Source organism: Prionailurus bengalensis, chromosome B1, assembly GCF_016509475.1.
Source record: "Prionailurus bengalensis isolate Pbe53 chromosome B1, Fcat_Pben_1.1_paternal_pri, whole genome shotgun sequence".
Taxonomy (NCBI): domain Eukaryota; kingdom Metazoa; phylum Chordata; class Mammalia; order Carnivora; family Felidae; genus Prionailurus; species Prionailurus bengalensis.
In genome coordinates, this window is record NC_057344.1 from 6,887,185 (window position 1) to 6,913,890 (window position 26,706).

The 26,706-nt window shown below is 43.4% G+C and overlaps 2 protein-coding genes across 2 annotated transcripts; both read left to right on the forward strand.

Moving 5' to 3' along the window:
• The first annotated feature begins 1,435 nt into the window (after positions 1-1,435).
• Positions 1,436-9,583, forward strand: LOC122468498 (beta-defensin 107A-like). Its single transcript, XM_043555140.1, is given in 3 exon segments — positions 1,436-3,989; positions 8,419-8,587; positions 8,589-9,583. Coding segments are annotated over 3 exon segments (378 nt in total). The 5' UTR covers positions 1,436-3,880; the 3' UTR covers positions 8,689-9,583.
• Positions 9,087-26,099, forward strand: LOC122468512 (ubiquitin carboxyl-terminal hydrolase 17-like protein 13). Its single transcript, XM_043555163.1, is given in 5 exon segments — positions 9,087-9,114; positions 9,342-9,374; positions 10,867-11,024; positions 23,349-24,012; positions 24,015-26,099. Coding segments are annotated over 5 exon segments (1,488 nt in total). The 3' UTR covers positions 24,620-26,099.
• Positions 26,100-26,706: the final 607 nt, after the last annotated feature.

Consider the following 26,706-nt stretch of genomic DNA (forward strand, 5'->3'; position numbering starts at 1 on the left):
AACATGACAATTATAAGTGTATATAAACCTCACAGGAGTCACAAAATACACGAAGTGAGAACTGACACATCGCAGGGAGAAACCGATAATTCAACAAAAATATTGGAGGACTTTAATATTTAATAAGGAAATAGATCTGAAGACACTGTGAACCAGTTGGACATCTATGGCACACTCCACCCAACAACAGCAAAATACACATTCTTCTCAAGGTCCCATGAGACGTTCTGTAGACGTTCTTCCAAAATATCTGCAGAATAGGCCATATGGTAAGCCAAAAATCCAGCCTCAATGATTTCAAAGGATCGAAATCATACCAAGTATCCTCTCTGACCAAAAAGGAATAACAAGAGAAAAATTGGGAAAGTCACAAAGATGTGGAAATGAACAACATGCTCCTAGATCAGCAATGGGTCAAAGAAGAAATCGAAAGAGAAATTAGAAAATATTAGGTGAATGAAAATTGAAAACAAAGCAAAACAAGACTTAGGGAATGCAGCTATAGGAATGCTTAGAGGAAAATTTATAGTTGTAAATGTCTCCATTTAAAAAGACGAAAGATCCCAAATCAGTGAACTAATCTTCCAATTTAGGAAGCTAAAACTTCAAGAGCTGACTAGTCCCTCGAAGGGTAACCTGTTCCCTTGGATCTGTTCCAAACATTTTAATGTCTATAGGATTTGCTCTTTCATTCATTCTATGTACTTGGGCTCCCCTTGTTCTCCATTTTTAAAATTTTTTAAATGAAATTTTAAGTCATAGGTATAGACATTTTTCATCGTTTAAAATAAGCATTTGGACACAAATTTCTGTGATTCTTTTGCTGGGTCCCACAAAACTTGACATATTGTTTTTTTGGGTTTTTTTTTTTTAGTTTATTTATTTTGACAGAGAGAGTGTGTGAGTGGAGGAAGGGCAGAGAGAGAGGGAGAGAGAGAGAATCCCAAGCAGGCTCCACACTGCCAGTGTGGGTGGGGAACTCACGAACTGTGAGATCATGATTTGAGCTGAAATCAAGAGCCAGACACTTAACCAACCGAGCCACCCAGGCACTCAGATATATTGGTATTTCTTTATGTGCAATGTGAAATGTTTTCTAATTTGTTCTTTGATGCATACATAATTTAGAATTATGTTTTTTTTATTTTCAAATATTAGGAAATTTCCTAAATGGGTTATTGTTATAAACTTCCAATTTATTTTTATTTAAAAAACTTTTTTAATGTTTATTTATTTTTGAGAGAGAGACAGAGACAGAGTGTGAGCAGGGGAGGGACAGAGAGAGAGGAAGACAGAATCCAAAGCAGGCTCTAGGCTCCGAGCTGTCAGCACAGAGCTCAGCGCAGGGCTCGAACTCACAAACCATGAAATCATGACCTGAGCTGAATCAAGAGTCAGCTGCTTAACCGACTGAACCACCCAGGCACCTCTGATATTTATCATTTCTGATGTTTTTTATTCTCCTTGAAAATCAAGTTTCCTTCTTGCATTTCCCCTCAGCCTGAAGAACTTCCTTTAGGGAATCTCTGGTAGAGAAAACTTTCAGTTTTCTTCGCCCTGAAAATATGTTTATTCTATCTTCCCCTTTTAAAGGAGTTCTTCCTGCAGGTGGAATTTGGGGCAGGCAGCTTCTGCTTGTTTTCCTTCAGCACAGCAGGGTGTGCACCCGCTCACCTTACTTACCACTTTCGTTTCTGAGGAGAAGCCGATGGTAATTCAATTGCGGTTTCCCTGAACTCAGTGTTACTTTTCTCTGGATGCTTTCACGATCCTCTCCCTTTTTTTGGATTTCAGAAGTTTGACTGTGTTGTGCCTAAGCATGGTTTTTATGTTCCTTGCAATTTGCTGAGCTCCTGGTTTTGTCATTTTGTGTCTTTCACCGCATTTGGGAATTTTCAGCCATTATTTCCTTGAACTACTTTTTACCCCGTTACGGTTCTCTCCTCATTCTGGGACTCCAATGACCTGTCTGCTTTAGCTTTTGATGTTATCCATCAGACCCTTGACGGCCTATATCTCTCAATCTTTTTTTCTCTCTGATCTACAGATTGCATAGTTTTTATTGATTCAGTGACTCTTGATCCTGTCATATTTTCGGTGCTATCAAATCTATTCAGTTAATTTTGTTCAGATATTGTATTTTTTAGTATCAAATTTTTTTAATATATTTTCTGTTCTCTAATGAGACTTCCTGAGTTCAAATTGATTGCATGTGTATTTTCTTTACTACTTGGAGTGTGTTAAAATGGATATATTAAGGTCCTTGTCTGATTATTTCAACAAGATTGATGTCCAGGACGCTGTGAATGTTGTGTTGAAAAGGATCTGAAGACTGGTACATCTTCTGAAGAATGCTGATGTTTTGATTTGACAGGAAAGTGACTCTATTAAACTCAATTTGCAAATATCACCTCATCTGTAATGGGCAGCGGCTCAAATCTCAGGGGTGTTTGCGTGTTAGTTTCATTTTATCTTAACAAGGTGAATGCGTGGTTCAGGGGTTAGCAAGAGTTATGGGCAGAGTTCCCATATAGAACCTAAGCTCCCTTTTCTGGGTTTTCATTGCCAGAAGCTGTGGTGCTTCTCCCTTAGCTCTATCTTTGTGTTCTAAGTTTAGAAAGAGGGTGATATCTTGTTTGTTTTGTTTTAGCCTCTCCATGCCACACTGCAGTCAGAGAGAACATACTCTGGGCTGTTCCATTTTTCCAACTTTTGATTTTATCCAAAATATGCCTGTATTTATTTCAACTTTCATATTCTTCGGGTAGTTTTTTTGTGGGTTTGTTTTATTTCGTTTTGTTTTGTTCCCCAGCGTTTTACTTGTTATTGGTGGGAGGGTCCACCTGTTAGAAGCTCACTCTGCTTTATTCAAAATGGAATTACTCATTCGAGTTTTAATCTTTCAAGTAACTCCCCTACCTAAAATCCTTCAATCACTTTCCTTTGATTTTAGGATAAAGTTCAAATTTTTTAGTAACATATAAATACACCTGGTAGTTCTCCAACCCGTATTTGTTGAATGAAAGCTATTCCCATAACATATGAGATATGGTCATATTTAATCATAATGCCCTTATCCTTAATAATATCTTACAGGGTTGCCTGGGTGGCTTAGTTGGTTAAGTATCTGACTCTTGATCTCAGTTCAGGTCTTGATTTCTGCCCCATGTTGGGCTCCATGTTGGGTATGAAGCCTACTTAAAATCATCATCATCATCTTAAGATGAAAAACTTTGAACATTTAATAATTTCTACATTAATTAGTTGACTATTCATGGGTTCTTCTAACTAGACAGCTATTAATAAGTCAAAGAACATATATTTTGAATATCTACTGCTACAAAGCTCTGTCATGAAGAGTGAATGGAAAGGAAAGGATGGAGGGAGAGTGGTTTTCATCTGTGGAGTTTATAGTCGAATTGGACAGATAAAAAAATTTTCATATACTATAATTTTGGAAAAGCAATTATACCAGGTACCCATTAATAACAGCTAGGTCCTCTTATAAGAGAGTAAGTTGTGTGTAATATCTTAGAGAAGAAGAAAAGGAATGGGGACTATAGATCTTCTGGAAGGGAAGGTACCCGAGATGGGGCTTGAGGGAAAAAAGAGATGTCTAGGCAGAGACATAGACTGGAGGGATCCGGGCTGGAGGACAGGTTGTTTGCCTTACTCTCCTGTAAACCTCATTTAGGTAATACCTGACCCAGAGGCCCACACGCTATTCAGTAGAGCATGAAAAATAGTTTCTTCCTAATGAACATTACAAACCAAAGTTGACTTCCAGCCCTTTCGGAGCTGTAGAACCTGGTTTAATCAACTTCTCTTGGTAAAAGAGCTGGATTTTACCAACTGTCCCTCCTTTGTCCTCTCTCCCCTGATGTCTGGAGCCATGAGAATCTTTTTCTTAATTTTTGCTGCTCCCATTCTCCTTGCTGGCATTTTCTCAGGTAAGAGGGAAATCCTAATAGATGTAAGGGTGGCAATCTGTCTTTTAATAAGAAAGCTGAAGTTTTAGAAATATGTATGACTCATTCCTGTGTTCCTAAAAGGTCCCGGGACAAACCAGTTATTGGAAATCTTTCATTTTATTTCTTATTTTTATTTTATTTTATTTGAGAGAGAGAGATTGAGAGAGAGAGAGAGAGAGAGAGAGAGAGAGAGAGAGAGAGTAGGGGAGCGGGGCAGAGGGAGAGAGAGAGAATCTTTTTTTTTCTTTTAAATATAATTTATTGTCAAATTAGCTAGCATACAATGTATACAGTGTGCTCTTGGCTTTGGGGTAGATTCCCGTGATTTATTACTTACATACAACACCCAGTGCTCATCCCAACAAGTGCCTTCCTCAATGCCCATCATGCATTTTCCCCTTCTCCCCTCCTCCATCCCACCCCCCCCATCAATCCTCAGTTTGTTCTCTGTATTTAAAAGTCTCTTATGGTTTGCCTCCCTCTCTGTTTGAAACTACTTTTTCCCCTTCCCTTCCCCCATGGTATTCTGTTAAGTTTCTCAAGTTCCACATATGAGTGGAAACATGTTATCTGTGTTTCTCAGACTGACTTATTTCACTTCGCATAATACCCTCCAGTTCCATCCACGTTGCTGCAAATGACAGGATTTCATTCTTTCTCATTGCCAAGTAGTATTCCCTTGTATATATAAACCACATCTTCTTCATCCATTCATCAGTTGATGGACATTTGGACTCTTTCCATGATTTGGCTACTGTTGAAAGTGCTGCTGTAAACATTGGGGTACATGTGCCCCTGTGCATCAGCACTCCTGTATCCTTTGGATAAATTCCTAGTAATGCTATTGCTGGGTTGTAGGGTAGTTCTATTTTTAATTTTTTGAGGAACCTCCACACTGCTTTCCAGAGCGACTGCACCAGTTTGCTTTCCCACCAACAGTGTAAGCAGGCTACATGCTCAGCATGGAGCCTGAGGCGGGGCTCGATCATATGACCCTGGGATTACGACCTGAGCCGAAATCTAGAGGCAGACGCTTAACTGACTGAACCATTCAGGCACCCCTGGAAATCTTTTCTTGAGTTTAGACAAAAAAACAATGGGACCATACAGAGCCAGACTAATTCCAAACAGAGAAGTATCTGGTTAGTTTCCCTAAAAGCTCCACCAAGGGGTTTCAGACTTCTCTTTATGTTTAGATCTTTCCTTCTTCTGTAATATTCAGCACAGCTTTAGCATATGTCAAAGTGATTGCTCTAAAATGAGAGGAAATTTCAGAGGCAAAGTCCAAACACATTTGTTAATTTAGAGAAGTATAACTTTTGTAACCTAAATAAAACTAAACTCAAAAGGTTCTTAGTCTATTTTTTTATGTCTTACTAGTTGGTCCAAATCTTCTAATCTTAGATTATTTAGAATTTCTTTCTAGTTCTCACATACTGATGTGAGAAATTATATCATTTAAGCAAGTAGCATCTTGATTAGTTTGCTTTTCAATCTTTGACACCTTTGAAATAGTTTCTTTTTGCTCAGGTACAACCAAGACTCTCCCTAAAAAATTTTTATATCCGTCCTTTCTCAACTGTCTTTCATTCCTCCTGTTATGAAGTCATTTCTAATGGGGACTCCCTATGTATTGTGAAACACTGTTCTTCATGGTTCCTGGATTTCTACACTTAACTATTACACAATCAGGCCTCAGTAAGCCTACCAAACCAATAGATATGAAATGTATTCCTACCACTTAATGAGAAATTGTTTGGGCATTATATCAAAAGTAAGTAAAACGGAGATCAAAAATGGTCTTCACCCTTAATTTGCTTGAAGTTTATTATTTTATTATTTCTGTGTTGGTCAAAAGTAGGTTGTCCAGAATAATAAATAGGCGATTTGATAAATTTCAAATGTGTAAATAGGTGAATGGATGAGACAGGAAGATACACAAATAGCTATAGTACAAAACAGTTCTCATAAGTGCCATAAGAGATACAGATGACAAAGAGAAGCTTGGTTTTCTAACTGGAGAATCAGGAGGGGCTTCCTGGGATGTGGTATTTACATTGCACTTTTGAAAACAGGCATAAAAACATGCCCTCATGTTTCAAAGTCTCAATCAAATCACTTACTTAGCTTCTGCCCACTCTCTTTCTTCAGAGGTCAGACAATGGATCCAAGTAGAGAAACACATGTTAAGCTGTCTTCTCCATCCCCAATCATCAGGCCTCTGACTCATTAATTAAGGGCTCCCTGTCTTCAGATTCAGCTCAGACACATTTGAATCCTAACAATAAGCACAGGATGGGCTCCAGTTGGGACCACCACCACCACCATCACAACTACACAGAATCTTAGAGCTGGAAGTGAGTTCAATGGTCAATACAAGAGGTAACAACAGACTATCATGCCAAGACATTGGAGGTTGGATCTCAGTTCCAATCCTTATAAACTGTATGAACTCTTGTGCTTCAATTTTCTTTCTATAAATGGTAATAACAATAGGATGGTTTTAAAGATTAAGGCATTTTTCAAGGCACCTGGGTGGCTAAGTTGGTTGAGCGTCCAACTCTTGGTCTTGGCTCAGGTAATGATCTCATGGTTCTTAGGTTTAAGTCCTGTGTCAGGCTCTGCGCTGACAGTGCAGAGCCTGCTTGGGATTCTCTCCCTCCCTCTTTCTCAACCCCTCCCTGCTTGCTCTCTGTCCTTCACCACCCCCCCCCCGCAGTAAATAAATAAACATTTAAAATATATTTAAAAATATAAAATATTAAGACATTTGTTATATTCGAGTAGAGGCTAACTTGTTTTAACAAAGAAACTTAAAAAGATAGTAAATGAAAAAGGATAGTTTATTTGTTTCTCGTGTAAAAGTCCAAAAATAGGTAAGTTGACCAGTGTGGGTAGAAGGAAGGTTCTTCTCTATTAAGTCATTTTGAGACCAGAGAGGAAGGTCAACCTTGCATCCTAACCATGGGACTGTTTTATCAGGTTCTAAAGATGCTCTAATGGGAAGGGCTGAAAAGCAAGTCAAGAGCATGGTCAAAGACATTGCACAGAACCAGCCATTGGTCCAAACTCGTCCATGTGGCCATACAGGGACACAGGGCCAGGAGCTGACTCCTTATGCTAAGTATCCACGTGTCCGGCTAAAAACCAGAGGATCCATTACTCATTGTCTGAAGGGGAAAACTAACTGCTTGAGGAAAGTTTAACAATCCCTCTGTATAAACCGCTTAAACAAAGCCAGGCACGCCCTCTGTTCTCTGAGAAAGTTCACTGTTGCTATTGCTTTGATGTCACTGTTCTTATCATCATTCCTGTTCTTATGAGCTGCCCTGATACATATTCCATGTTAGTTGATTGCCCAGAAGCGTGATGAATTTCACTTGTTCTGTAACTCAGACTATTCCCAGTTCAGGATGGGACTATTGAAAAAATTTCCTCTAACTGTGAACAGAAATCTAAGGCCATGCAATTCCTTTCCATTGGTCTGCATCCTAACTAGGCATGGCGTCAGTGTCTCTTCAGCATGGCAGTATCTCAGTTGTATGGAAGCTAATGTGTAGTCTGTTCCCCCTCTCCCAACGCTGTACTTTCCAAGAATAAGTTCCTTTTTTTTTTTTTTTAATTTTTTTTTTCAACGTTTATTTTTATTTTTGGGACAGAGAGAGACAGAGCATGAACGGGGGAGGGGCAGAGAGAGAGGGAGACACAGAATCGGAAACAGGCTCCAGGCTCTGAGCCATCAGCCCAGAGCCCGACGCGGGGCTCAAACTCACGGACTGCAAGATCGTGACCTGGCTGAAGTCAGACGCTTAACCGACTGCGCCACCCAGGCACCCCTGAATAAGTTCCTTTTGAGAGCAACTGCCAGTTCCTTCTATCACTTCTCCTGAGAACCCACACCACAAGAAATTTTTTCATTCATTCCTCTCAAAATATTTTTACTCTCCTCAGCTTACTCTTTGCTCCGAAGGAAAAGCCACGGCCGAGGCCACTCTAAATTTGCCTGCCAGAGTTAAATCCATTATTCCATTGATGTTTTTTACAGTGTGGACCAGCACCATGTTTCTTTAACTTTACACCTAAAATCGTCCACAACCGCACGGCAGTGCATTTGGTCTCTCATCGGTCTGCCTACAGTGTAAACAGCACAGTCCTTACCTTTCACTGTATATCGGAGCCTATTGATTTTGGAGACATGAAAAAAGATCATTTATTGGAAAGGACTGTTTATTGGGATTAGAAAGTGTACTGTCTCCCTCCCAGGAAGAAATACTCTGCTTCTAGATATCCTAGAAATGATTGTGGCAGAGGGAAGTGAATATCAAGTAAGGACCCTGTGTGTATTGTGCAGCGAGTCTGAACTCCGATGAAGCCGTTCAGGAGGCATCTGTTTTTTCTGACCTCTAGATTCATACTTTGTGTCTGCAGGAGATTCGCTAATGGGGAATTGTGGGTGAGGCCCAGGTGATGTCATGTTGCTTTCTGGTCACGGATTCCTGGATAACTGAAGTCTTGCTTTCTTCACTTAGCGGAGGGATGCACAGAGAGCCACGTTGTCTGAAAGCGGACGGTCACCGTGAAGCCGAGTTCCTTTCCTTTGAGGTTAAGATTGGGGGCTAGAACTGAACCGACACCACTCTGTTGAAGAAAAAGGAAGAACAAGTACAAGCCAAGCCGCAGCTGCAAAAAAAGAGAGGCGAAGATACTCTGGCTGTGAGCTCCGTGTGGCAAAGCTCTGGGTTTTCTCTCTTGCCCTCTAAAGTTTGCATTCTTTGAATGAAGCCATCAGTCCAGCTTCTGACACTGCAGGGAAATGCCCGCCCTAGGCCCTGAGCTTCCTGAGGGAAGGCACTGAGTCTTGTTCACCTTTGCACCCCCACTTGCTGGCATAGGGCCCATTCACTATTTTATTGACTGATGAAGTCAGTGAGGGCGTGAATGAACAGGTAAAACAGATAGAATGGAAAGGGGGGACCATGGTTCAGATGGGTTCTGAAGTGACAGTCCTGGCTTCAGACACATGTGTGACCCTGGCTTTTGCTGTTCAGACTCTGGGATCCGTGCTATAAGAAGAGTCAACCACCTAGTAAATAGACCACCTGCTGGACACCAATTATGGCTGCCTTCGCGGCACTGCTGACAAGTACCCCTCCGTCTCCTTCACAGGTAAGAGTTGCTAGAATGTCCTCCACGCTCTGTCCAATCTGGGACATGAAGTGACCCAAAGAAACTGGCCCGTGTCAAAGTTCAGGTTGGCCAAAGATTGGGTAGCATCTTCCTTCTGGCCACTTGCCGCGAGAATTGATCCCGTCGTGGCCTATTCAAGTCCCAGGTGCCTAGAGATAATCTAATTCAACGCTCTTATTACAGATGAGGAGGTAAAGGCCCAGGAAGATTCCACAGGTACTAGCTTAGTTATAGCCATATCTAGACTTTGGCTTTTTGGTCCTGTGTTCTTAGCATGTGTACAAAATGGCGTGTCAGATGAGGACAGAAGCCTATGGCTGAAACAGCTTTTAAATCTTTTTTTTTTAACTTTTTAAAAATGTTTATTCTTGAGAGAGAGAGAGAGAGCACATGTGCATGCATGAGCAGAGGAAGGTCAGAGAGAGAGGGAGACACAGAATCTGAAGCAGGCTCTAGGCTCCGAGCTGTCAGCACAGAGCCTGACACGGGGCTCGAACCCACCAACTGTGAGATCATGACCTGAGCTGAAGTCGGATGCTCAACCCACTGAGCTACCCAGGCGCCCCGGCTGGAATACCTTTTAGCAGCTCAGTGAGCAGCAGGTGGAGGAAACAGCTGAAATCAGCTGCAGAAAAATTACACACTTTGCAAAATTCCTTCTGTGACCCTGAGATCTTTGCTTTTGGGGCTGATAGTAATGGTAAACTGAGGTTCGCCTCTGCCCTGATTTGCCAAAATTTGGAGTCCCCGCTTTCGGGCAGAGAAAGATACAGTTCACAGGCTGTTTTCATCACAGATTTACAGCACACCCTTCCAGAACAGAAGAAACAAATCCCTTCAGCTCTGCTCTGGAGAGTTTTCTTACCTATTCGATGAAGGCCTGCTTCCTGCAGAGACGCAAATAAGAGAGCAAAATAAAACACGATGTCCTGGGACAAGACAATTTGTAAAAAGCTGTAAAATAAGAAATAAAAATGTGTTTTTAAAAACAGTGTTCTGGTGCTGCTACATACCTTTATGGTTAATCGGCTGAATTTTTTGATCTGAAAGCTACGTAAGAGACGAGCGGGCAGATAAAGCTGTCTGTTGTAATCAGAGGAACTTGCTCAGGTCCTGGGCTTTTCCCCAAAATTCTTTCCCACGGTCTCAGATAAAACTAACTGCCTTTCAGAACCTAAATGTACTTAGATCTCTTCCCCCTTTCCTTCCTTTTTTCTCCCTTTCCTTGCAAAATGAACCGTAGTGTGTATATGGTCTCCCTCTTTGCTTCTCAACTTAACAGAAATGTCCTCTGCTATCTTCATGTCGCTGGGATTTCTCGTTATAAGGAGCCAGTGACCTCTCAGACACGTCCTGGCCACTGTCCTCTTAGTAAAGATTCCAGGGCCAACCCCAGTGACCCACGGCCAGCATTCATTCAATCTGGGTTCTTTCACAAACATTTCACAATGAGGTCTGTCTCCTTCATTTCTGTCTCCTCTGCCCATGAGGACCTAAGCGTTAGGCTATTTTCTTTCTCTTCCTCCCTGGCTCTCCTTTGTTCCCTCTTTGCTGGGCTTGCACACACCCTGGTTTCATCCACCTTGTTATACGTTCTCTCTAAATGACCCCACATGCTCCCGTGGTTCAAGGTCTCACCTACCGCCACGGCACCATCTGCTTACCAGCATTTCCGGGCTCCAAGCCCCTCTTCTGTGTTGCACTCTAGAGCAGTGTGTGGACACCCTGCACGCTGCATCTGCCAGACCCCGTGGCCAGCTGGCTTCCTGTCAGCGCATTGGCAGTAGACGGGAAATGAAGGCGAAAGGTGAAGACACCTGCTTCCGTTTCCTGCTCCAGCCACCGGCACCCCAACAGCAGCAGATGGTTGGCTCCAGGTGCCCGCTTCTTTCGGCTTTCTCAGCAGCCCGACAAGGTCTCTCGAAAGGACCAGCAGCACCCAGCGTCTGTCCCCTTGGTAGTTAAGAGGACCAGTTGAGCCACGACCGGCTTTGCCGTGTACCCTGGCTCTCCACGCCCCTGTTTGGCTATGTCTCCTTCTCAGAAGTGTGAACCCTGGCTGCAGGTTGCCTCCACCCTGTTTGAGCCCCAATCCCGGAGCCCTCCTTCCTCAAGTCTTAAGCCACACCCACGTGCTGCTCCCCACTTAAGAGGTCTGAGCACCAGCTCAGATGTAGGTGTCCCGTACTCACACATCTGGTCTCCAGCTGTAGGCTGCTTACCGCAGGGTTTCCAGCTCCTGCCCCTTATAACCCCTTTCCCTTCTGCTCTTCTGGGCCTGTAGTTGTTAATCTCTGTGCCTTTTCAGCCACCCACCACCTGTGTAACCAATTTCCTGCATTAAATTTCCTGTTTTAAATATCCAGCATGATTTCTGTTGTCCCGAATGGGCCTTGTCTGACAAAAATCCTACACTATATTTCAAACTCTAACATCTTGCTAAAGTTTTTTAGGGCATTGGTCTTCCCCAACTGGATTTCTGGTAGGCACCCCAAAGGAACTTGTTTTCGTTGCAATTTATCACTTTCTTCCCAAAACTGATCTTCATTCACTATTCTAGATCTTGGTAAATATTGTTACCATTTACCCAGACACTCGGGCTAAAAACAGCTTCCTCAGGAGCACTTAGGTTCCCTCACAAATCACCCAATTTACTCATTACATAAATCTACATAGATTACTCACTATTATGTGCAAATGTGTTGTGACATTTCTTCACCCCTGTCTTTTCACTGACATTGTTCTCAGTTACCTAGAATTTGGGGATTGGGTTTTGCACGGAATGAGGGGTAGTTCCATGTTTCCTGCTGCATATGTGTGCATGCATGCAGACACGTGCACACGCATACCCCAGCTGTGTCATTCAACCATAAAACTAAGTGTAAGTGCCACACTCGAATTGTGAGAGCATGAAAATATTACAGCTAGAAGTGCCCTTGGAGATAATATAAGTCGATGTTTCCAGAACCACACTGATTCTAGTTACCTAGAATATTTTTGAATATTCAGAGGTCTGTCCTCACTTTAATGCTTTCATATTGGGAACTCTTAATTTTTTCTTTAATGTTTACTTACTTTTGAGAGAGAGAGAGAGAGAGAGAGAGAGAGAGAGAGAGAGAGAGAGAGAGGGACAGAGAGGGAGACACAGAATCCAAAGCAGGCTCTAGGCTCTGAGCTGTCAGCACAGAGCCCAATGCAGGGCTCGAACTCACAAACTGTGAGATCATGACCTGAGCTGAAGTTGGACGCTTAACTGACTGAGCCACCCAGGTGCCCCCGTATTGGGAACTCTTAAGCTAAGAATTTGAATTTTTAAAATCACTTTTCCAATCAAGTCTCCTATGTAGTGAAGTTTGGCAACTACAGATCATTGACCAGAGGAGCATCCAAGATTCAAAGATGACCCTTGTCCCACACCTCTAGTTAGAAACCAAGATGGAGCTTCAAAACTCAAATCCAGAAGCCTTGCCTTCAGGTCCAGTGGTATTTCACTGTGATGCACTTTTTGAAAAGGAGACATTGAGAGGAACTAAACAAAATCTTCACCTCCTTGCTCAACTAGGGGAACAGAAGGTCAGACTTTAATGGGAAGATGAATATATGTCCAGCAAAGTAACATACAACATGGCAGTTTCTGTGCCTCATGGGAGGCCTGAGGGGAGCTCAGGGTAGGATGATTGAGTATGACCTGAGTTAGTGGAGTCTGGAACAAGTTCACAGGCAAAATACCCTGTCGTCACTATTCAGACCAATTGCTTCGTCAATCTAGCCTAAATCACTATGACTGAACTGAAGGACTTTTGTTCCATTCTATTGCCAATGTATTGGTAGCTTATGTTCCCATTTGACATTTTTTTCCCCCATTCAATAATTCCCATTTTCATCATTCTGGGTAACTGAGCATCCAAAATAACAAGGACCCTCTGTCCTCCTCTGAAGGCCATTCTGCTCTCAAGGGACACCTATGTCCCTAGGTATCCTCATGGAGGTATTGAAATGTCCTCATTATCCAAACTGATCTGTCCTACTGGTCCTAGTGAGCTGCTGACTGAAATGAAGCCATTTTCCACTGTCTGTATGGACACCTTCACCCATGAGGACTACTGTCATTTTCTTATGCCATTCTCTTCTTTTTCCAACCAAGTCTCCCCACGGATCAAACAAACTTATGTAAGACCTGATAAGTTTGAGAATCTGAGTGCTTGAGAGAATCCTGCACACAGGACAAAAGCCCCACTACCTACACGCAGAGCACACCGAGAAGGGGCCCCGTGGGAAAGTGGATATCTGAGAGAACCGTGGTCGTCTCACTTCTGAATAACCTCTTCTGATTGCGTGCACCACATCCTAGGTTGTGTAAAGACCGACTTAGAAATGAAGAGCGGTCAAAGGCTTTCCCGGTGTCTAGAACCATCTGTGCCTCATCACTGAAACTGAACAGGGTCTGAGTCACAGAAAATGGGGCATTTTCCTAATCATTTTTTGTCTCCAAGCCTCCTCTGCTTGTGTTCTCCAAGAGTTAGGGATTCTAAGATAATGGCATGACAGAGCCATGATAAAGCTCTTGGATGCAGGCAAAGGGGAGTGATAGGAACCTACTTGTAAGGATAACTGAGTCTAAGAAAACTAGCTCCATACTGTTGATCATTCAGGCTCAACTCTGTCCCTAGAGCTTTATTCCACCCTTGGCTCTCCTTGTTCCCTTTCAGCCCTGGTCTCTTTGAACAGAACCTGCACACGGAGATTCCAGCTGACTCCCAAACAGAGTGTACCCTTCTACATTCAGGGTAGAAACAGGGACTAGAGATCTTAACCATCCTGCCCAGACATGCCTTACTGCAGCCTGCGCCAGCTTTTGGCCAAGGAAATGACCAAAAGCATAAAGAAGCATAAAGAAGAGCCAGTACCTAAAACTCCTGGCCAAGTATATTCAAGGAGAAATAAGCAACATTACTACACTTGAAGTAGGATATTTATTTGTTTGTTTTAAAGAACAGGAACCTTAGGATTTGCTGAAGGGTAGGGAGAGGACACAGAGGTAACAATAGTGCCTAATTACTAAGGGCAGTAAATCCAAATGGGGGTGGGGGAGGGGAGGATAAGGATGAAGAGGGGGCTGGTGCTGGTGATGTTTATTATGTACCGGACATTGAGAACATATGGACAAATGAGCTACAGTCTCTGTTCTCAAGGATCCTACCAGATCTTCAATGACACAACTCTGACAAATCACTTCTCTATTTTCTCCATTTATCATTTCACTCAGCAAAGTCATTGGATTTATAAAGGGCTAAGGCCAACTGTGAACACTGCAGGGAAGTGTTTTCACCAGATGAGACAAAGGAGTGTGTAAGAAACAGATCCCTTAATAGACAGGGGTGTCCCCAGTGAGATGCCACTCTGAAACCATCAAAATGGCTCATTTTGGACTTCAGGCCTCAAACCTGTAAAAAAAGAAATACATTTCTGTTGTTTTCAGACACTAAGTTGATGGTAATTTGTGACAGTGACAATAGGGAACCAACACAACGTGGGAACAGGAGACTCAGGAGAGCACTCCTGTGGGAATCCCAGGAAGAGAATGAAGGGCCCCCTCAACGTGGCAGTGAGCAACACGCACAGCTGGCAACAACGTTGATTGGGACACCTCAGACATCTCTAGGAGACAGTTCTACAAGATGATGAGATTAATAGACATACCTGATCAGAATAAACTTTTAAAGACGAGGTTCAGGCAATGGGCAGAAAGTTTAGGATTGAATTAGAAAGGAGTACATCTAAAATCAGATACATGAAAAACGAGAAAATAATGAGCCCTGCGGAGAATATAAAGTTGGGCAGGAAAGGAATTCCGTAGCACTTTCTGAACAGTGTGACGATCATCATAAAGTAAGCACTGACTACTGATGTGCCAGAACTCTGAGGGTGTAAGGACAAGGGCAGGGCTGTCCTTGTGTACCTTGAGAGTCAGGACTGACTGGCCCTGTGCACGGATCTCAGGTTTCCTCCCCACCTACCTCCATCTTCTCTTTTCATCTACTCCAGGCTCCTGCTCCATATTGGGCTGGGCCTGGTGTTCCCTCTGAACCTTTTCCTAGAAACCCTCTCCACATAGCAAGCTGGGGCAATTTCCAGGCATCCTTGGTCCACTAGAACCACCACAAAGTTTTCTAAGAATATTTGGGAGCCCAGGGATCACTCTTGTCTTCCTGAAAACGATTAAGTTTCCCACTGCTGAAGTATTCTCAGAATTGTCTACTTCAGTTCAGACCCTGCGAAATGACAGTGCTAAAACTCGGGATGCAACCAGGGTTCCCATGACCTGGTGGAGTCTCTAATAAAATTTACAAGCCCCCCCCCCACCCCCCACTGATTTCCCAAAGGCCCAGATAAGTCTTGTGATGAGCTGGAAGACATAGGGATTTTGTTCTTGGATGGCCAGAGTCATCAAAATGTTTTCTAAGTCTACTTGGGGGCCAAGGAACAGCTCTTGCCTTCCTGGAGAGGTTGGAGAAAGAGTTGATGCTTGCCTGAGTATCCTTAGAATTTTCTACCTCAACTCAGAGTCAGGGAACCACCACTGGGCAATCTCAGCCAGCCTGAGTCCCTGGAAATGTTTGAAGCCCCCTCATTGATTTAAGTTTTTGAGTGATGAGGGGTTCATGGGGTCTGGAGCTGACAGCCAAAAAAGAATTCTTGAAGACATCTTTGGTGCAAAAAGGTGATTTTATTAAACATGGGGACAAGACTCATGGGCAGGAAGAGCCGCATGGGGTTGTGATGGGTAACCCATTATACATCCTCAGGTTGGGAGGGGGTCAGGGATAGAGTAAGTCTGTAAGATATTTTGGAAGCAAAGTTTCCAGGGCCTTGAGGGGCTAGCTGGTTCTAGGGAAATGTCACTTACTATCAATTAATAAAACCTCGCTCATGAGACCCTCCAGATGTCTCCGGCGGTGGGGGGGGTGGGGGGGGTGGGGTGGCAATAAGCTTGGAGTCTGATTGCCAGCATCTATCTTGGAGCAGTTGAGATAAAGGAAGTAGACTTACAGGGTCTTTGAGATTGGGATAATGTTAAGCTAAGCTTCTCTTTTGCCCAAGCAAAGTGCCATCATCAAGGCAGCTGAGCTCCTAGAGGGAGGTCACTCTGCCAGTTTCAAGGACTTGTCAATGGGCTGTAGGCAGTAAGGGAATTTAATTTTTCATTTGCCTTAGTTTCCCACATTACCATGGCAAACACTCAAACCCTTTCCTTTTGTTCTTGGGTAGCTGGGAATGTCCCAGGAATATTACACAGATCCTGCCTGGGGTGGGGGTGAGGGGTGCTAGCTTGTGCTTTGCCCCTCAGCCTGCCTCATGCTCCCTCATTATTTGCTCCAGAAAAAGGCAGGTGCAGCACTGGAAGGCACAGGCTGGTGACTGCCCCCCCTACTCCAGAAACTTCAGCATTTTCTAGGTCCTCCCAAAAGTAGTGTAAGGCTCCCATGCTGGCCTTTGTCACCCTCTGCTGGTCGGTTGACAGAGGCTCGCATTCCAACAGCCCAGAGCCTTGATATGCAAATAAAGTTACCTGGACCTCCAGGGGTCTGATGGAAGAGGTGATAGTGATGAGGTTTTGGGGGTGATGGGAAGGTGTTTGTGGGGTTCAGAGCTGATGGCAATGAAAGAATTCATGAAGAAGACTTTGGTGCAAAATGTGATTTTATTAAAGCACAGAGACAGGCCCCATGGGCAGAAAGAGCCGCCCTGGGGTCATGAAGAGTGGCTCCTTAGGTACTATGAAGTTGGGAAGTTAAAGTCAAAAGGAGGCCTTCAGTGAGACTTTGATGTGCTAACGAGACCTCCTAGGATAACAGAGGCCTTGCTAGTATCCAGCTAAGGTTGTCTTCTCTCTAGTAAGGCATTAACATCAGGCCAGTAGGGTGTTCCTGGAGAAATGTTCTACTCTTTATTTGTCTCAAGTATTTGTCAGTGGGCTGCGGGTTATGAGGAAATTTAATTTTACCTGCCATTTCCTTCTTGCCTCTGTTCTCCATATCGCTATGGAGGGGTGATGTTGTAATTTACCAAGACATTTGTAAACTGGTAGACACTCAGGTCGTGTATGACTGTGATCTCTCTCAGTTAGCCACTTGTTTTCTTTCCTTCCCTTTGTCCTTGGGCAGCCAGGAGTGCCTGAGGAATGTCACACACATCCCACCTGGGGTAGGGGGGGTTGCTAACTTTTGCTTCCCCCTCAGCTTGCCTGATGGTCCGTCATCATCTCCGCCCTGAACAATTTTGACCCTTAAATCTTTAAGGTTGCTGAAGGTGGAAGGTCTCATCTTCTGTAGCTTCTTCTTGCTGACTAGGGCTGTAGAGTTGTCCCTACCTACGGGTCAATACTGATCAGCTGGGGAACATATAGGGGCGTTACAAAAAATGGAGGCAGCTGAATCCAACATGGACAACATACATGATCCTCCTTGAATAGAAAGGATCATCCGTTGGCTTGAAGTTATCATAGTGATATAGTCTTTGCACCAGGCAGAGAGACATGGGAGAAAACAGCAAAGCATAATTAGCATAACTAGAAAGAAACCCTAATAAAAGTCTTTGGTAGTTGACAAAAGCCTCCACTCAAGAGTTTAACCAATCACTAAAAGAAAGAGAGGGATTGTTTAAAGCACCAATTTGAGTATTCATGTCGGTTAGAAATCCAGAAATACTTTCACGGTAATCTGGAATGTATGCACAGCATTGTTTTTATGAGAGCACAAATGTCACCTTGTGCAGCAGCCAAAACATCTAATGCCATTCTATTTTGTAGAACTGTTTTGCGCATCTGTGCGACTTCAGTGTTGAGTAAGGAGATGCTATTTTGTGAGTCACTGAGTGCCCTTATGATGTATTTGTTAAGGGCTTTCGCATGCCAAATTACACTTTTTAACCCCACGGGTGGAGCAAAAATGGATGCCAAACGATCATACCATTGGAAAACAGATCGTGTGTATGTTTGTTTTACATTTGGGAAGTTAGCTGGGGCAGTGATTGTTTAATAATGCACCCATGAATCCAGGCAAATCCTAAGGGGCAGTGACCTACCTATCCCAGAGAAAGCCAGGGCCATAGGTTAGTTTCACATATCCAGTGGGTTCCATTTGGGGCTAGCCATCTGATTCCATGTTGCTTTATTCAATCAATAGCAAGCCAGTCGGTAGCCTGAAGTATGCCCGTTTGGGAGCACGTTTCTATAGCTACCCTGGATATTGTATCATATATATGTCCGGGTATCATATGTATGATTTCTTTGTTTCCAGCATAAAATTGCCTTTTTGACTGAGCCGACCAATGGTGGGTGTGAACCATAAATATGCATCCCCAATTTGATACATCCCATCCTCAGTACAGTGATAAGTAGGGTTTTGTAACTTGGGCACTCACTGGCAGGTATTAACTTGTGGATTTGTAAAATCAGTTCTTATATTAACAGTTTGAGGGTTTGAAAAAGTCCAGTTATGTCCTGGTAAATGCCAAGTCTTATTGATCATGGGCCAAGAAGAAACATTTTGATGAGTGATAGACTTATCCCCAAACATGTTAATATAATGTTATATATTATTTTTGACATATAAGTACCTACAGGTTGCCAATCAGTACCTTGTAAAGGTGAAACGCACCACGAAAATTCAGATGTGCTTGACGTGGGTGAAACCGCACATCTCCAGCAAGCTGTCTGATTTTATAGTTTGGCATAATGCCGTGTCCATTATAGAAAGGAATTGTTAGTATAAATTGGAGGAAGGAGAATGAAAAAGAAAGGTACCACCATCATAAGAGAAGTGTGACACTCACAAGAATGAGAAAGCACATTTGTCTGCTCGTTGATTTTTTGTGAAGGGGGTACAGGTCTCATTTTAGATATAGGAACCCATGAAGAGCGCCGTCTATCTTTACCGCAATGGGAGTATTTAATATGACCCGGTAGGGGCCCTTCCATTTTGGAGTTAGTTCCCTTCTGTATTAGAATGTCACTCTTTTAAATAAACGAAGTCTTTGGGTTTTTATGGAGTGGGTTTCTAAGAACTGTCAGTTCAGGTTTAGGGAGGATATGGTTTGCATATTTAGAGATTCATGAATTAACCTAGCCTCAAGTGAATGATTTAATAAAGCACTATAGTCTTTATCTATTGATAGGTCTACAGTGAGAAAAGTCTTTTTATATACAATTGTTGGGGGAATCCATCCCCTTTCCAGTTGTTTAAGTAATATACCCATGGGGTCCTGTTACTATCCCCACAGAATAACCATCAAGAAGATTGTCTATACCTATGCTATTTGTGACAATTTTTCTGAAGTTTACCTCAAGTTGTCTAGTTTAGGCAAACAACATTTTTTTAAAAAATTTTTTTTTTCAACATTTATTTATTTTTGGGACAGAGAGAGACAGAGCATGAACGGGGGAGGGGCAGAGAGAGAGGGAGACACAGAATCGGAAACAGGCTCCAGGCTCTGAGCCATCAGCCCAGAGCCTGACGCGGGGATCGAACTCACGGGCCGCGAGATCGTGACCTGGCTGAAGTCGGACGCTTAACCGACTGCGCCACCCAGGTGCCCCTTGGCAAACAACATTTAAAGACAATCGGAACTAGAATTTAACATCCATAAAGATGCAATTATTGAGGCAGTGTTTTTCTACCTAAGAACCCTCATCTCCAGAGATAACCAAATTAAGGCTAATTTGCTTGTTAAACAAGTTCAGTTTAATAAATTTGGCCTAATTATTTACATAAGTTCAGCAAGAACAGCGATTGGTCATATAGATATTTTAAAATTTGCTTTGCTGGAATTTTTTATAAGGAATCTCTAGACTGAACTATTAGAGGTTCTCCAGGACAGAAGCCAAGCCAAGCAGTTGCCATAAGGCATGCCTGCAATGCCTCTTGATTTGGGCGAATTCCTCTTTTCAAGGTCCCCAAGATATGCTGATGTTCCTGCACTTGCCAGGAATTGACATTCTTTACTCAGCCGGTAAGGCTGCTGGGAACTCTGTAAGCAAGCTATCAGGCCAACATTTCTGAGGGGCTATATGGCTCCATGTTTCCTAAGGTCAGTATCAGTTCTTTAGAGCTGTATAGTCATATCTGAGTCTATGCATGTAGCTTTCAATCATGACATTCCAGTCAAAGCCTTGGTAAAATAACTAGTATTTCTAATGGTGTCCTGTTACAAGAGGAACAGATTCTTATTGAACTTATGCAAATAAGTATGATTGCCATGGAAGAAAGAACACTCATTGGGTTTGTGGTTCAGGTAGAGAGAAAAGTTAGATGCTTTAGTTTGTTGACAAATGAATACTTTATCCTATTTTTGTATACCATGGGTATCTTAAGAGAAAGTTTCCTTAATCCAGAAGAGCAAACATTAGAGAACTAGCAATACTTCAAAACAAGAGCTGCAAAACTAAGACCATCTTCTTCAGTTCATTTAGTTCCATGTTACTAACTCTTGTTCAGTTTCAATGCAACTGTTTACTTCTGGAAATTCTCACCCATTTTAGTTTTAGTATTTTAAAGATGTTAAATACCTGTCTTTGTCCTAAAAGGCCTTTTTATAAATCTTGAAGGTGATTTTGTAAGAGCATCAGAATAATTATAAATGACAAAATCCCAGAAATGGAGATGGTTAACAATCTGATGAGAGTTCATTATGTTGCAATCGATAAGGAAATTCGGTTATTTCTGTGACACATAACACTTCAATAATCAGAATATCAAGTGAAGACCTTATTACCAAAGCATATTAAAACTTTAGGAATTGCATTTAAATCTGAGCAGTTACAGCATTTGCCCAAGCAATACCAGTATTTGTTTGACAGTGTTTCCAGAGTAACTTAGCATACCAAAAGAGGCCTAATTGGTCAAAGACTTCATTTACATTGTGAATCCTGGGAAATTTGTTAAACCTTAGAAAGTTATAAAACACATCCTAAAAAGGATCATAGATCATTACGCATCTTAAAACTTTAAATTATGTATTTAACCAAGATGGAAAAAAAAATCTCAAAAGCAAATATGTAGGGTTATACAGTTGTTAGCAAAACTTAGTTCCTTTACCATTGAGGAATTTTAACTAAGCAATAAAAGACCTGATAAAAAGGAAACATAAAGCTTTGGTGTTCCTGGCAGACAAAAAAGAAAAAAAAACTTTGTTTCCATTATTCGTACCAAGAGCAGATCAACAGTCCAAGAAAACTTTGTATTTTGAACAGAGAGAAAAGCAGATCTTATACCAGTGTACTTTTAAAACCCATTCATTGTGGGGCACCTGGGTGGTGCAGTCAGTTAAGCGTCCGACTTCAGCCAGGTCACGATCTCGCGGTCCGTGAGTTCGAGCCCCGCGTCAGGCTCTGGGCTGATGGCTCAGAGCCTGGAGCCTGTTTCCGATTCTGTGTCTCCCTCTCTCTCTGCCCCTCCCCCGTTCATGCTCTGTCTCTCTCTGTCCCAAAAATAAATAAACGTTGAAAAAAAAAAAACAACCCATTCATTGCAACCTTTGTCCATCCTGACCACACATAACACTCCTTTCCAAAGATTTTCAGTCATGAACCTTCTACAACTTTCTTTTGCCTTCAGATTTTGTCCCAAGCTATTTTTCTTCAAACAACCAGTCTGATTTAGGACAAAATTACTTTCTTTTACCTTCAACAAAAATGTACTTCCATTCCTTATATCTTTCTTACACATCTGCTTTTTTACATACAGAGCTGTTTCCCTTATTTCCATCAGTCTTAGCTACATTTAGCAGAATTTTAACTCTTAGACACCTGAGTCTCCAGTGAAAGCATAGTAGTAACCAATTGTGAACTGTTACTAGAATTCTTTAGATGGCAAATTTATGAATCATTTAAGCACACAGCATGTTTACTAACAGACCCAAATAGTCCTACTTTCTCGTCAGTAAGTCAAAAGCACAAACCTACGTTCAGTAATTAATGTTTTAGCATTCCATTCTGTTTGGAAAAGACCCACATGTCCAATGAATTTAATCCTAATTTATCAACCAAACAAAACTTTAAAGTTTCAGGTTACCAAAGACTTTGAAAGCTATCTTAACAATTACCCATGAAAAGTTTGAGACAGACAAAATTAACCATTATTTTAATGTTTATTTATTTATTTTTGAGACAGAGAGAGATAGAGCATGAGTGGGGGAGGTGCAGAGAGAGAGGGAGACACAGAATCTGAAGCAGGCTCCAGGCTCTGAGCTGTCAGCACAGAGCCTGACGCAGGGCTCGAACTCACGAACTGTGACATCATGACCTAAGCCGAAGTCAGACGCTTAACTGACTGAGCGACCCAGACACTCCAACCATGACTTTAAGTCATATTTTTGCTAAAAAATTGGAACAGAGATAACATGAGCTTATTTGACCTTCAGGAAACCTAGGTAGAATAACAGTTTCATATTTAATGCTCATAACTCTAAAGACAGGTCTATCTTAATTAAACCAACAAACTTAAATTAGTTCAAATACAGAATATGTTTCCCTTGGGTCCACTTAAGACAAATTTTCCCCACTGTCAATTTTTTTACCTGGAACATTGGTGGGGAAATAGGAAGTAGGCAGTCCAAGGGGGTGCTCTTTGCTCCCTTACCGCGAGAGTGGGAGGATGAACTGATGGTGCCTGATGGTACCTCAGCCCATTTGCCCTGTTTCCTGCGGAAGAGATCTAACTGCTAGATCCTGCTAAGGCCATGCAGTGTTACAGAAGATCCAACCTTTCCTAAATTTTGCAGTCAAATTTTTTCCAGTGGGTTGAAAGGCATCCCAAGGGAGAGTCCTTGGGGATCAAAGGGAAGCTCCCATGCTCCTCCCATGTTGCCATTACCTCAAAGATCCCCCCCTGAATCCTGAGTGTTGTCCCACACGCAGGATATGACAGAGGTTCCTGACATGTCAAAGCGACCCAAAGCATACCTCAAACAAAATCGCTAATATCACCAACCAGCCAACTAAGGGTCTGTGACGGAGGGACTCTAACGTGTCCCCACTTCCCCACTGCACCTTGGCTACAAATGGATGCCAGCATATGGACCAAATTTGCCTTGCTGAGAAGGCCAAGAAACCCCTGTTTTTAACCCATGAAAAATACAGGAAAAGTTTTACAAGGGACAATTACCCGACTATGTAATTTAAGCAGCTAGTAGAGGACATTGACCGAAACAATAAAGATAGAAATCTATTGTGATTTAAGCGACAGTCCAGCACATATAGCCTTTACAGCCAACGTCCTAGGAAACTATACTCACTTGGGTTTTAATTCCTGTCTTCCACACACACAGCATGAAGATGCCCATGAGTTTCTAATGTTCACTCTGGATGCTATGAAGCAAGCGTGTTTGCGTGAGGACAAGCCTTCAGAGCCTCAGGCTCAGGACGCCACCCTCATCCGGCAAATCTTTGGGGGGTACTGGAGGTCTCAAATCCAGTGTCTCCACTGCCAGGGTGTCTCCAGCACTTTGGACCCTTACCTGGACATTAGCCTGGATATCGGGGCAGCTCAGAGTGTGAGCCAAGCTTTGCAACACTTGGTGAAGCCCGAACAGTTGCATGGCGAAAATGCCTATCGTTGTAGTACTTGTCTCGACAAGGTACCTGCTTCCAAGACGTTGACTTTGCACACTTGCTCCAAGGTCCTGATGCTGGTCTTGAAACGATTCTGCCATTTCACGGGCAGCAAACTGGCTAAGGAAGTGCAATATCCTGAGCACCTGGACATGCAACGCTACGTGTCTGGGCAGAACGGGGGGTCGCTGACGTATGCGCTCTATGCCGTGCTGGTGCACGCAGGCTGGAATTGTCACAGCGGACATACTTCTGTTACATCAAAGCTGGGAACGGCCAGTGGTACAAAATGGATGATGCGAAGGTGACCGCCAGTGATGCGACGTCTGCCCTGAGCCAACACGCCTATGTCCTCTTTTACATCCAGAAGAGTGAATTGGAAAGAGACCGTGCGAGTGAGCCAGGTGCTGGGGAATCCACATCCCTCCGGGCTGACCACGCAGGCGCGGCTGCGGCCCAAGGGGGGCCTGAAACTGACCCCAACATCGAGGTGCCACCATTGGAGGATCACGTGGAAGAGACACCACTGCCAGCAATCACGTTAGACCAGTGGAGATTCCTCCAAGAAAGCCACCGTCCCAAGTCTGAATTCAACCTCAGGAAACTAGAATTGGCTCTTCCCCCCGACGCAGTCCTCATTCACCAGTCCAAATACAGAGATGAGATGGGAAAGGATCACCGTGAGCCAAACATCCACCGGCTCAACAGTTCAGCCAGGGACATCCCACCTCAGAGGGCAACGGCCATTAACCAAGTCCCTTGTCTCACCGGCAGAGCCAGAGCTACCAAGAGGACGAACAAGAAGGGACAGAGGTCTCAGGAAGCAGTGCAGGGATCCCACTACAGGCTTTGAGATACACGCCTGCCCACGGGCACACTCACCCGCCCTCACTCACTACTCACTCACTCACAGTCCCTTCTAGGCCACGTTTTGTGTGTTGTAGGTGGGTGTGATCGGGACATGTGGAGGGACCATGAATCTGGCTGTATTCATGGGGTATGGCGTTCCAGTTGACCTGGAGAATCCTGAGCTTTAAGGCTGGCTGGCTGTAATGATGTTATTGGAGAGGTGTGGATTATGCTGGGTATTTGGAGGATTTCTCCCCTCCATGACACAGAGGAGAATTGGGGGCCAATCAGAGCTGAAAGGGATGTAGGGAGTGGTCAGTCAGGCCTGAAGAGTAGAAAAAAGGCTAAGCACCTGAAGTTCGTGAGAAAATGCCTGACATTCAAGTTCCCATCAATGAATTCCTTACTCTCTGTTTATTTTTAAAGCACATTTGTTCCTATGAGTTCCTATTAGTTCCTAGTGTGTAATATCTAGTATCTAGTACTTAGTGTCTAATAGCTAGTGATGACTTCATAGGGTCTAGAATTGAGGAGCAACAAGGTGATAGGATAGATGGGATTAAAGTGCCTAAGAGGTCACATGACCTTGGCCAAGTATAACAGTCTGGGAAGGAAGGCAGTGTCCCTCACTGACCGGCCCTTGGGCATGCCAGATGCTGAGTCTCCTCCACTGGAGTCTGCCTGCCACACACCATTCTGGATGTCTCCTGATACACAGGAGGAGCATATTTGCATTTCAGGTGGGTTGGGACGATTTGGGCCTCACGCAAGCTGGCAGAGAAATAGGACAGGGAGGAAATGGGGGTTGTGGTGTGCCTCTACTCACCAAGTGAAGGACTCTTTAGTGTTGAAGAGGATTCTGAGGGCAGAGACTGAGGAAAGGGATGGCTCTCAATGTTCCTGAGGACATGAGGTTCAGATTCCAAAGGAACTGGACCCCAGAGTCTGATTGGTGTGGGGGCATGCGGGAGCAGCGACAGCATCCTGCTCCATTTCGCCATGGGGTCTGAAAGCCTAAAAAATTCACTCCGAGTTCACCAGAGTTTTGATATTCATTTCCCATGGTTTACAAGGAAATTCAGAGTGGGGACCTGGAAAGAAACCATAAATAAAAGAGTTCAGATATTCACTTTGGAAGATTCCAATCTAGCAGAAGGGATACTAGGTTTTTGGAATTGATTTTGTATTTGAAAATGGCTTCCTTTTATGTCAAATGGGCAGTTCCGTTTTTTGAGAGTCAAGCATACTTGTGTATGTTGGGGCAGTATTTCTCGTGTAAGTCAGGGCAGTATTTCCTGTGGTTTTGATACCAGAGTACAGTTGAGAGACTTCATGAAAGTCTCTCCAATGAGTCATTCAAGACCATCTCCCCTGCCTTTCCTAAGGCTTTCCTGCTGGTAATGGGTCCTCAGGAGACTGTGTAGAACATGCAGGAAGGAGAGGTCATGCAGGGTGAAGACTGTATTTGACCTGGAGGTCATGATGCCCCCTCATGCTTGTTGGGAGAAGGGGTACATGAAAGAGTCAAGAATCTATGTGAATATGACTCTCCTTTCTCTTTTGACTCAGGAAATCCAGAAATCCCTATCCGCGGAAGGCTGACCTGACCCTCCAAGGAGGTGGGGTAGATGGCAGCAGGTCACACCAAGCAGGAATTTTACAGACCCTTGAATGCCCCAAAATGAAGAGGCAACACAGGGTATCCATGGTGTGCAGGACTCCCAGGCCAGTGGAGGAAGATCCTAGGGTAAGTGGATCCTTGGAGGTGTGGTGAAGCAGCGGGGGGAGGCGGGGGGGGAGCCACTATTCTGGAGATGGGGATTGCACATGACAAGCTCTGTGTCTTTCTATCAGTTACCCTTTCCTAGCCGAGGATGGTCTGCCTTGGAATCTCCCCAGCAGGCTCATTAGGACCTTCAGATCTGCGGATCAAACTTACTTGTACATAGGTCAGGTCTAGGCTGGTGTTTGTCCAAATCTTTCCATGTGGCTCATTTCTATTCAGTCTAAAATCTCAGGAAACTAGAATTGGCTCTTCCCCCCGACGCAGTCCTCATTCACCAGTCCAAATACAGAGATGAGATGGGAAAG